General features: G+C 50.1%; 1 protein-coding gene across 1 annotated transcript in view; it reads left to right on the forward strand.

The window, feature by feature from the left end:
* Positions 1-12,206, forward strand: part of ST6GAL2 (ST6 beta-galactoside alpha-2,6-sialyltransferase 2) — a 233,829-nt gene that overhangs the window by 181,519 nt on the left and 40,104 nt on the right. Inside the window, exon 4 of the mRNA XM_075336454.1 lies at positions 8,008-8,105. Coding sequence (XP_075192569.1) covers positions 8,008-8,105 — 98 coding nt within the window. The remainder of the gene's footprint in view (positions 1-8,007; positions 8,106-12,206) is intronic.

Raw genomic sequence — 12,206 nt, forward strand, 5'->3', positions numbered from 1 at the left:
GGCACTGGCAGTGGGTGAAGAAGACCTGCCGGTCTCTGCCGGGACGGCTTATTCCGAGCACACGACATACAGGCTCCCACATATTCCTGTATGTCCTGGGGTAGTCTCGGCCACCAATAATGCCTGGTCACCAGGTCTCTGGTCCTTTTGACCCCGAAGTGACCCCCGACCTTGGAGGCATGGGCCCACGATAGCACCTCGTTCCGTAGTTCAGGGGGAACAAGGGTTTTGCCAGGTGGCACCTGGTCCAAAGAAGTGGGAGTGACCATCCTCAAGCTGTCCGGGGGTAGTATAAGACGAGGCTCCTCCTCGTCCTCCTCCAACACAACCATACAACGTGACAAGGCATCGGCCCGTACGTTCTTCTCACCGGCCAGGTGGCGGATAATAAAGCGGAACCGGGAGAAGAATAAAGACCAACGGGCCTGCCTTGGGTTCAGGCGTTGTGCTGTCTGGAGGTATGTGAGGTTTTTGTGGTCAGAAAAAACCTCAAATGGATGCTTCGCACCCTCCAGGAGATGCCGCCATTCCTGGAATGCTAGTTTCATCGCCAGTAACTCCCTATCCCCTATGGAGTAGTTCCTCTCGGCCGGAGAAAAGGTCTTGGAGAAAAAGAAACACGGATGTTTCCTTCCTCGTTCGTTTTTCTGGTACAGGACTGCACCTGCACCGACCGAAGAGGCGTCTACCTCCAGTAGGAAGGGTTTGGAGATGTCTGGACGATGAAGGATGGGAGCTCTGGAGAAGTGAGTTTTGAGAGTGTGAAATGCCTCTACCGTTTCCCGTGTCCATGCTTTGGGATTAGCGCCCTTGCGGGTAAGGGCAATGATGGGTGCTGCCACCGTCGAGAAGTTGGGAATGAACTGGCGATAATAATTGATAAACCCCAAGAATCGCTGGATCGCTTTCAGCGAGCGGGGCTCAGGCCAGTTCATTACTGTCTCCAACTTCCCCGGATCCATTGCTAACCCCTGACTGGACACTATGTACCCCAGGAACGGCAAGGATTCCTGTTCAAAAACGCACTTTTCCAGCTTAGCATATAACGAATGGGTGCGGAGCCTCTTAAGTACTCGGATGACATCCCTCCGATGGGTGGTAAGATCGGGGGAGAAGATAAGAATGTCATCCAGGTATGCAACCACGGAAAGATACAAATCCCGGAAAATGTCATTCACAAAGTCTTGAAATACGGCGGGGGCATTGCAGAGTCCGAAGGGCATTACTAGATACTCGTAGTGACCGTCCCTGGTGTTAAAGGCGGTCTTCCACTCATCGCCCTTTCGGACTCGCACTAGATTATACGCCCCGCGTAGATCCAGCTTTGTGAAGACCTTTGCCCCGCGGAATCGATCAAATAGCTCAGTAATGAGGGGCAAAGGGTATTTGTTCTTGATTGTGATTGCATTTAATCCCCTGTAATCGATACAGGGGCGCAGATCCCCTTCCTTCTTCTGCACAAAAAAGAACCCTGCACCAGCCGGTGAAATAGACTTGCGAATGAACCCCTTCGCCAGGCTGTCCTGAATATATTTGGACATAGCCTCCGTCTCTGGAGCAGAGAGTGGATACACTCTGCCCCTAGGGGGCTCGGAGCCTGGCTTCAGGTCTATTCAGCAATCATATGGCCGGTGGGGAGGAAGAGTATCTGCAGCCCTTTTGGAAAAGACATCCCTGTAGGCCTCATAAGGTGTCGGTAAACCCGGCCCCTCAGTATTCCCTGAGGACCCAACCGACCTAATGGTAGTGGGTGGTTCGGTAGTCACGAGGTGCTCTCTACAGGATCCTGCCCAGGATGAGATCTCCCCTGTTGCCCAGTTGAGTATAGGAGCATGCTGTCTCAACCAGGGAAGACCCAGTAGGATCTCATCCGTCCCCCCTGGAAGCACCAGGAAGGACACCTGCTCATGGTGTCCCGGTGGTACATCCATCCTGAGAGGGATGGTGATCTGGGTGATAGGATCGAGTAGTATGGACCCGTCGACTACCCGGACCCTGAGTGGCTTGGGCAACAGAACCAGGGGAACTGAGTATCGGGTTGCCAGGGAGGTCGAGATGAAATTGCCTTCAGCGCCTGAGTCCAAGCAAGCCAGGGCAGAGAAGAGAGTAGTGCCGAACTGCAACTGGGCGCTGATAGTCAACCTAGAGGGAGAAGTAGCGTCTAGAGTCCCCCCTCTGATAGAAACTAGACGCTGTCTTTTCCCGACGGTTTGGGACATAGGGTAGCTATGTGTCCCCTCTGCCCACAGGAAAAGCAGATGACACAAGACCGAGAACCTGGGGCAGAGGAGACCACCTTGGACACTTCCATTGACTCCACGGAGTCGCCTACAGGACTGGCTGGGAGACCTGTCTGATGGAAGACGGGAGTCAGACGCTTTTTAGGCCGAGAAGACGTGGGTGCTGAAGAGACCTCGAGCCTTCGCTCCGCCTGGCGGATGTCTATGCGAGAGGCAACCTGAATCAAGGACTCTAAAGTGGCAGGCACCTCACGTGTGGCCAGTGCGTCTTTGACAAACCCTGCCAGGCCCTCCCAAAACACAGGGACAAGGACCTTATCCGGCCAGTCCAGCTCTGCAGCCAGTGTCCTAAAGTGTACAGCAAAGTCCCCGACTGAAGCAGACCCTTGCCGAAGTCGTAGGAGGCGCAGCGCGGAATCGTGGGTGACTTGAGGCCCGAGGAACACCATTCTCATGGCCCCAAGATAAGCTGCTAAGTTATTCACCACATGATCTCCGCGCTCCCACAACGGCGTGGACCACTTCAGCGCTCTCCCTGTGAGCAGGGACTGGACGAAGGCTACCTTCGCCTTCTCGGTAGCGTAAAGAGTCGCGGACAGCTCTAAGTAGGTGGTAACCTGGTTTATAAACCCACGGCACTCAGAGCTGTTGCCGCTAAAGCGCTCTGGAAGCACAAGGCGAGGAGACCTTCCGCCCAATAGCACAGCCTGGGTAGCCGCCTGGGTGGCGACTGTCGTCAGAGTAGCCTTATCGGAGGAAGACTGCTCCACTGCTGCCAATCGTGACTCCAACTGCTGCACATAACGCAGCAACTGCTGCTGCTCTTCAGCCATAGCCAGACCTTTGGCGCGACCGTAATGTTACGAGGGGGACCCGGGGAAGCGTGCCAAGATGGGAAATGGACTGCTTCCGCCGGTCAAGGTCCACTGTGCGGTGTAAGGGACCGCCGCTATGGTGGGTGAAGAGTGAGCGGGTTGCTGCTAGCGATCGTCTGGAATGTCACAGACGATCTATGTACACCGATCTGCCCTAACCCCTGAGGGTTGTATGGCACAGATCTCACGGCTCGGTGTACCTGTTGCATGGGGAAGCACAGAGGTGCCCACGCACGTGTGCCAGTGGAAGTCACGAGAATATGGCACGAGGGTAGCACAGAGGTGCCCACGCACGTGTGCTTTCAATAACCAGGTGAGTCCAATGGAGACTTGAGGAGCTCACCTGGGACAGGAACACGGCCTGTTGACGGGGGTACTGCCGAAGCAGCAAGGCAGGAACACGGCCTGCAAACGAGGTACTGCCGGAGCAGCAAGGGCCAAGCCCACAAGAGACAGTAATGCCTGAGCAGTGGCGTGGCAGCACGCTGCCAGACATCCAAACATAGAAGGACGGTCACGCGCCGCCATGATGGCAGGGGGAGCTTTTAAGGAGGTGCAGCTCCACCCGAGGGCGGGCGCGAGGCGGAGATGACGGACTTGACCCAATCAGGGTCCACGACGTCCCAGCCTGGCCAGTCAGGATTCACCACGTCACCAGCCTTGTCATCAAGCCGTGTGACGTCAGTGAGCGAATCAGGACCCACCACGCATTGCACATGCTCACCCTCCTGCCTCTGGGAAATAGAGGCGGGATCCTCGGTCTCACAATGTGCAGAGATAACGGGAATCTCACTGCTTCCCTGAGCAGTAAACCTCTGCACATTGCGCAGCCTCGCAGACCTTCGGGGCCGCTGAGCAGCAGAGTCTGCGGCAGGCCAGGAATGGGAGACCGCTTCACTCCTTGTAACAGGAGAACCACTAGGTGTCACCCTTCTGCTGCCTCTCTGAGAAGGTATCTCCTGCACACTGCGCAGTCTGGCAGACCTTCGGCGCTGCTGAGCAGGAGTGCTCGTGGCAGGCAAGGAATGGGAGACTGCCTCAGTCCTTTCCTCAGGAGAGCCACGAGATGTAACAGTTACCAGTGATGAATTATGACACTTCCATACATAGTATGGTGCCACCTGGTGTTCAGACTGTGCAGAGATATGTAAGTCCATGTAATGCGCTCAGTACTGGTGGTCTGGCTCTGCGTAGCAGGCAATATCAATAGCTTAAAGGGAACCTGTCATCAGAAATTTAGCTATAAACCTAAAAGTTTCCCCCACTGCAGCTCCTGGGCTGCATTCTAGCAAGGTTCCTGTACTTCTTGTGGCCCCTTTTAAACCAAATTAAATACTTTATAAACTTGTACCTTTTGCTATGTAAATTTTGTAAATCGTCCATGGGGGCGGGCTCTCTGCTGACCGTTGCTGTTCCTCCAGCACATTGACGCCGTCCCCCCACGCTCCATTTCATCCATCAGGACGCCGCCCACTGCGTCTGAGGTGCTGCCCACGCCAGGATCGCTGGTGATGTGTGTCACAAGCACGAGATTATGGGCGGCGCTGTGATTGCATCGCAAGTGCCCGCCCATAATCTCGTGGACGCGCTTTCCCCCACTGCCTCCAGCGTTCTGCGCAAGCGCTCGCCGGCCAAATGACCTGACGTCACCTCCTTCCCATCTTACCCTGCAGCAGGGCAAGATGGGAAAGAGGTGACGTCGGGTCATCTGGCCAGCAAGCGCTTGCGCAGAACGCTGGAGGAAGAGGGGAAAGTGCGGTCACAAGGTTATGGGCGGCACTTGCTGATGACACTCACAGCGCCGCCCATAACCTCGTGCCTGCGCAAAACGTCACCAGCGGTCACACGTGCACACAGTGCACAGTCCCGCTACAGTCTCACAGCGCATGTGCGGGATCACGGGCGCCCAGGGGCGGCGTCCTGAGATATGAAATTCAGCGTTGGGGGGCGGCGTAAATCTGCTGGAGGAACAGCAACGGTCAGCAGAGAGCCCGCCCCCATGGACGATTTACAAAATTTACATAGCAAAAGGTACAAGTTTATAAAGTATTTAATTTGGTTTAAAAGGGGCCACAAAAAGTACAGGAACCTTGCTAGAATGCAGCCCAGGAGCTGCAGAGGGGGAAACTTTTAGGTTTATAGCTAAATTTCTGATGACAGGTTCACTTTAATGCCCTACTTGTTATTCTTCTTTACCGTTCCTCAGTGGTTATCACGATCCAGAGAGCTAGCCTAAGGTATTGAGTGAGCACTCCTGACCACGGGCGCTCAGCTCATAGATAGCGCCATACATTGTGTAAATTGAAAATACAGATCATTTAATTAATTATACTATTAATGTTATATAAAAGGTGAATATTTAATTGTTAAAACAGTGTGCATCAATGAAGTATGCCTACATAGAAATCACAACCTTATTCTCAGCTTTTTTTTTTTTTTTTCATTCCAGTTGACACTTGCAAAGTGCTATTCACTGGTGATAGTCACGTAAAGCCTGAACTATTCTATAGATATGAGATGACTGGGTGTTACATATGATGGAAAACAGCTTAGATGTGCACTTGTGCATTGTCTGAGTTTAAAAATAACCCTTTATATCTTTTGTGATTTTTTTGGGAAGTGGATGTTTTCTGTTCTACCACAGGTTACTAGATCATGGAAATAAAAAAGAGATGCTACATATTAGTTAATTATTAAGTTACATGACCATAGCTTTATTTATAATATTAATGCAAATTCGCAACTGAAAGAGGAATACCCTAAAAATTGTAATGTAAAGGTGTTGTCCCAGGTATAAATATTCATTTATCCTGTTGGATTATACAATTAGCAAAAATTTTTCTTTTAGCGTCATTTAAAAAAAATATCTTTTTAGATGCTTATTATGGCATCCTCTAGTGCTCTTCTCCAGTTACCTGCTGGTTATGGCAGCCCTGGTGTTCTCCTGTTACATGCTTGTTATTACGCCCCTGATATTCTCATATTCTCATCCTTGTTATGGGTCCACTTGGTGTTCTCCTATTACATACTTGGTATTGTGCCTCTCAGTGTTCTTGTATTACATGCTTAGTATTGCGCCCCTTGGTGTTCTTCTGTTACATGCAAGTTATGGCACCCCCTGGTGTTCTCCTATTACATGCTTGTTTTTGCGCCTCCTAGTATTCTCCTGTTACATGCTAGTTATGGTGCCCCCGATGTTCTCATATTACATGTTTGTTATGCCGCCCCCTGGTTTTCTCACGTTACATGCTATTTATGGTGCCCGCTGGTATTCTTCTCCTGTTATCTGCTTGTTATGCCGCCCCCTGATGTTCTCCTATTATATGCTTGTTATGGCGCCCTCTGGGGTTCTCCTATTACATGCTTGTTATGGTGCCCCCTGGGGTTCTCCTATTACATGCTTGTTATGGTGTCCCCTGGTGTTCTCCTATTACATGCTTCTTATGGAGCCCCCTGGTGTTCTCCTGTTACATGCTTCTTATCAGGCCCCCTGGTCATCTTGAATTACATGCTTGTTATGGTGTCCCCTTGTGTTCTCCTGTTACATGCTTCTTATGGGGCCCCCTTGTGTTCTCCTGTTACATACTTCTTATCAGGCCCCCTGGGCATCTCGAATTACATGATTGTTATGGCGCCCCCTTGTGTTCTCCTGGTACATGCTTCTTATGGGGTCCCCTGGTGTTCTCCTGTTACATGGTTGTTATGGTGCACCCTGGTGTTCGTAAATTACATGCTCGTTATGGCACCCCAGGGGTTCTCCTATTACATGCTTGTTATGGCGTCCCCTTGTGTTCTCCTGGTACATGCTTCTTATGGGGCCCCCTGGTGTTTTCCTGTTACATGCTTGTTATGGTGCCCCCTTGTGTTCTATTACATGCTTGTTATTGCACCCCCTCGTGTTCTCCTATTACATGCTTGTTATGGTGCCCCCTGGTGTTCTCCTATTACATGCTTCTTATGGAGCCCCCTGGTGTTCTCCTGTTACATGCTTCTTATGGGGTCCCCTGGTGTTCTCCTGTTACATGGTTTTTATGGTGCACCCTGTTGTTCGTAAATTACATGCTCGTTATGGCACCCCCAGGGGTTCTCCTATTACATGCTTGTTATGGCGTCCCCTTGTGTTCTCCTGGTACATGCTTCTTATGGGGCCCCCTGGTGTTCTCCTATTACATGCTTGTTATGGCGTCCCCTTGTGTTCTCCTGGTACATGCTTCTTATGGGGCCCCCTGGTGTTCTCCTATTACATGCTTGATATTGCGCCCCCTGGGTGTTCTCCTGTTACATGCTTCTTATGGGGCCCCCCTGGTGTTCTCCTATTACATGCTTGATATTGCGCCCCCTGGGTGTTCTCCTGTTACATGCTTCTTATGGGGCCCCCTGGTGTTCTCCTATTACATGCTTGATATTGCGCCCCCTGGGTGTTCTCCTGTTACATGCTTCTTATGGTGCCTCCTTGTGTTCTCCTATTACCTGCTTGTTATGGCGCCCTCTGGTGTTCTTCACCTTTTACATGCTTGTTATTGCGCCCCCTGGTGTTCTTTTGATTGCCTTTTAGAAAGTCTATCTAATGTCTTGACTGCTGGTGAGAAAAAGGGCTTGTAGTGTGACGGGTTTTCTTGGTTGTTGTGTGAAATAATGAGAAACTCTCTGCAGCCTGTGTACCAGAGTGTGCAGGTGAGGCCCTAGCAGTAGAATATACATTTATACCACACAATATTTTTTGCACATCCTCTCATTGCATAGTGATTAGGGCTTTACCCTACTTAATCTTTTGTCCAAGATGTGTATATATATATATATATATATATATATATAAAATATATATATATATATATATATATATATATATATAAGTATTACACTCTAATCATAGAGTTTTTTACATTACACAGATGCCCATGATGCTGTGCTGCGGTTTAATTCTGCGCCAACACGCAACTATGAAAAAGATGTTGGAAACAAAACCACCGTGCGGATTATAAATTCTCAGGTAAGCGGTTGAGTGCAGCAATGTGACTGGTGCCTCATACTGACATGTATTCATGACACCCGGGATTTAGTGTTTGCCAGTTGTTACTTTGTTTACTGCAGTTTAAAATATTTACCAAGCAAATTCACTGGTGTAATCCATTCCTGAAAAGCAGATGTGATGTTTTACCTTTAGGCTACAGTGACACCGAGTGGGAGAAAAGAGGAAACACACCCTGTTTTATTGCTGTTTTTATAAATGTCACATCTGACATCTATTGCTTTATTCTGTTATTTACTTACAGAATTGTATACTAGTGAGGACATCATTAACCAACATTTGAATTAATTATAGTGTAAGGGTTCATATCATCATAGTGGATTGGAAGGTGCAAGCCTGTCAGTTTGATGTATACTAGAAAGGATGGGTTCAAAATGTACATTCATTCAGTGCAATACCGTTGCTTTTAATTACCTTAGGCCAGAGTCACACTTGTGAGAGACTCGTGCAAGTCTTGCATCACATCACCCGACATGGCCTGCAGCTCTCCGCACAGGAGCGTCTCGGCTGCAAAGAAATACATGCAGCTGACCCGCTCATGTGTGGCCATGCCGGGTGATGCGATGTGAGACTCGCGCGAGTCTCTCGCAAGTGTGACCCCAGCCTCAGACCCATAGTCGTTTAAAAAATAAAAAAAAATAAAATTATATATATATATATATATATATATATATATATATAAAACCAATTCACAGAAGGGATCAGAAACACGTAAAATCAATATACTTTCTTGTGATACATATTAAAAATAAATGATGAAGTGTAATGACAGAGAAGGTACACTGGATGGCATACCAGAGCAGCAGATACATATAAGTGCCTATTACCAATTAAAGTGCCAACACTAAAAAAAAAACAATCACAGGTTCTATAATACACAAAGTGTGGATATGCTTAATGGGCACTAACATACAGGTCCCTGTGATATGGAGGGGAAAAAACTGTGGCATACATATAAGTTATAAAAGTGGCACTTACTTACTGCTGGAATGGCGCCAAGTCCCAACCAACGCACGTTTCGGCGATAGCCTTTGTCTGTCATTACCGAAACACTTCATCATTTATTTTTAATATGTATTACAATAAAGTATATTGATTTTACAACGTGTTTCTGATCCCCTGATCCCTTCTGTGAATTGCTTATATATATGTATATATATATATTCTCACGTTGAGTGACCACATTACAGTTGTCCACCCATTTATTCCTTAGCCAAGGCTGATTTTTGGTCTATTTATGTATATATATAGATATATATCTCACCTACCAGGGCACCGATATTATTCAGTGCTGCTCTGCGTCCCACACCAGTATCCTTGCTTCCTCTTGGGGGAACATTCAGGTAAACAAATAGTCATTGATTAGCTGCAGTGGTCACGAGCTGTGCAATCTGCAAGGAGAGCATGTGACTGCTGCAGACCATTTATGACCACTGATCGGCTGCAGCCAGTTCCTGATTTTTCACATCAGAAGAGGGAGCACATAGACCTGCGGGATGACATGAACAGCAAGTATCAAGGATCCAGTAAATAGTTTGGGTTTTTTTTGAGATTTGTTTTATTTAAATTTTGATGGCTTTTTTTTTTAAGGGTCTGTGCACATGTTGCAGTTTTGTCGCTTTTTTGTCACACAGATTAGTTTCAATACCTGAAGGATTTCCTAGTCCCAGCAAAGTGAATGAGAATCCTGTAGTCTCATGCACACGTTCTTTATGTTTTCTTTACAGATTTCCAAAAAGCAGATCAAATATGCATTAAAAACTAATCAAAACTCATTAAAAACACTCAAAAAGAAGTGTAAAAAAAACCCCATGTTTTTTATGTTACATTTTCCTGCCAAGATATCAAAATTTGCAGCAATTTGCTGCAAAATGTTCTGCTGCAAATACTCAATATGCACATGTCGCGGGCGGAGGGGTGGGAACGCCGCTCGTCTGGAATCGCTGGCGCTCGGGTCTGGTGCTTCTGCTCCTCGGTGGCTCGAGCTCGGGGCCGGACCCAGGGCTCGAGCAGCGCCTCCTCACCCACAAGTGAAAAGGGGAGGGTTTTGGTGGGTATTTGGGATGTCGGTCGTGACGCCACCCACGGGTTGTGGTGATGGTGGAGAGCAGCTAAGGTGTTGACCCCTCCGTGGGTAGGGGCTGTTGGTCCCGGGGCCCCGGTTGGGGAGTAGGGAGGAGGTATAGGTGCAGGTGCCGAGGCGGGGAGGCAGCGTGGACGCGGGTGCAGGGTTGCGGTGCAGCGCGGTGCGGTGCCGGATGGCACTGTTGTACTCACTCAGACACAGAAGGACAGAGCCTCTGGTAAACCAAACGGCTGGATGGACGGGGCCCACAGCAGGCTGCGGTGTTCTCACTCTCCCCGGACGGGTTGATGGTGGCTTTCATTTTCCTGCACCTGTGTAAGTGTATTTGACTCCTATGGCTTCCCACGGGTAGTCCGCTCCCCGGCGTGTACGTGTCGGGAGAGCCCGTTTGCCCGCAGGCGCTGGCCCTTGGATCTCTGGCCCTTGGCGGTGGCACTTATCCGGATGGGTTGGGCTGTTGCCTTCTGATGGGACTTGGGTGGGAATGAACCCCTGAGGTCCAGACCGCAATCAGATAATTTGACCTTTACGGCGGCTCCTAGCCTAGTCGGGGTCTGAGTACCCTGCCTTGGTGCTTGGCTTCAATCTGCTCCCCGGTTCGGTACCGGTGGGCCACCGCCCGACCCCGGTCCTATGGTTTTGCTGACCTACACCAACTCCTGCAGACGGCCACCACCGTCTGCCGACCTTGCTGAACATGCCCGGGCTCCGACCCAGACACCAACAGTTTTCACTCCTCTCACTTTCACTGTCTACCACAAACTCCCCTGTCTCTTCCGGCCTCCAGGTTTGTGAACTCCTCGGTGGGTGGGGTCAACCGCTTGGCTCCGCCCCACCTGGTGTGGACATCAAGCCTGGAGGATGGCAACAAGGATTTGATTGACTGGTGTCAGCTACCCAGGGAAGGGGGTGTGTGTGTGATGTTAGTGTACTGTGACCCCTGGGGGTCCAGGGCGTCACATTCCCCCTTGGTTAAATACAGACCGTCCGCAGGCTGCCCATCCATCACCGGTTTTATTTTCTGAAAAATATAAATAACAGGGAAACAAACAAATGGTATGCATTTTTTTTTCAGATCTTCCCTTACGGGAGGCAGATTGCCTTCAAACGTTGCAAACGGTAATAAAACATTTTTAATAACAACGGATGGGTCCCAGTTCTTCTGCTTTCCCACCCAAACAACCTAAACCTTGATGCTGCCCCTAAGAAGCGGGCAGCACCCCTTTTCCCCAGTCCGGAAACAGGAACCTGGTTCAGGTCGCCCAAGCGGGAACGGGTACGGTGTCTCGCACCCGGTTGTCATTCAGGGGGCCCCACGTCCAGGGGGACACCTGACCCCGGAGGATGGTCACCGGTCCTGGTGGTGACCGGACCACAGCCTGCTCTGCTGCGGGTCCTTCCTCCAACCTGCCTCTCCGGAGGCGGTTAACGGAACTCCAGCCCGGAATTATTTATAAGCCCACCAGTTTGTGGGTGGCCTGCGAGTTCTCGGCCTTGTTCATGATTTCTCATGTGGGAGGGGGCTTTTAGGGGTTAACGGTGACAAAAGGGGACAACATCAGTCCCAACTGGGACAGGCGCTTCACAGCTCAGCGCTGCCTGAAGAAAAACACAACTTAGGGTCCCAACGGGGGACAACAGTTCTGCAACGGGGGTCCGTTGCCTTACTTGTGGTCGCCTTCCTTATACTTCTCCAGCTCCACATCCGGACGGTACGGTGGGGGAGGGGACTGGGGCCGCCTCGGGACACTGCGGCTTTCTCTCCCCTTCACATCAAGGGCAAACCAGCCCCTCTCCCCGCAGTGCCGGGTGTACGTCACCAGGTCACCCAGTTGCAGGTCACAGCCAGGGTGGCCCGTCGGGAGATGGGAGTTCACGTCTCTGCGAGCCACAAAGATTTCGGCCTCCAGACCCGGCTCGTAAATGAACCCCCATCCTCGCTGGGAATCGAACCGCCTGACCTGGCCCTCATAGAT

Source organism: Anomaloglossus baeobatrachus, chromosome 2, assembly GCF_048569485.1.
Source record: "Anomaloglossus baeobatrachus isolate aAnoBae1 chromosome 2, aAnoBae1.hap1, whole genome shotgun sequence".
Lineage (NCBI taxonomy): Eukaryota > Metazoa > Chordata > Amphibia > Anura > Aromobatidae > Anomaloglossus > Anomaloglossus baeobatrachus.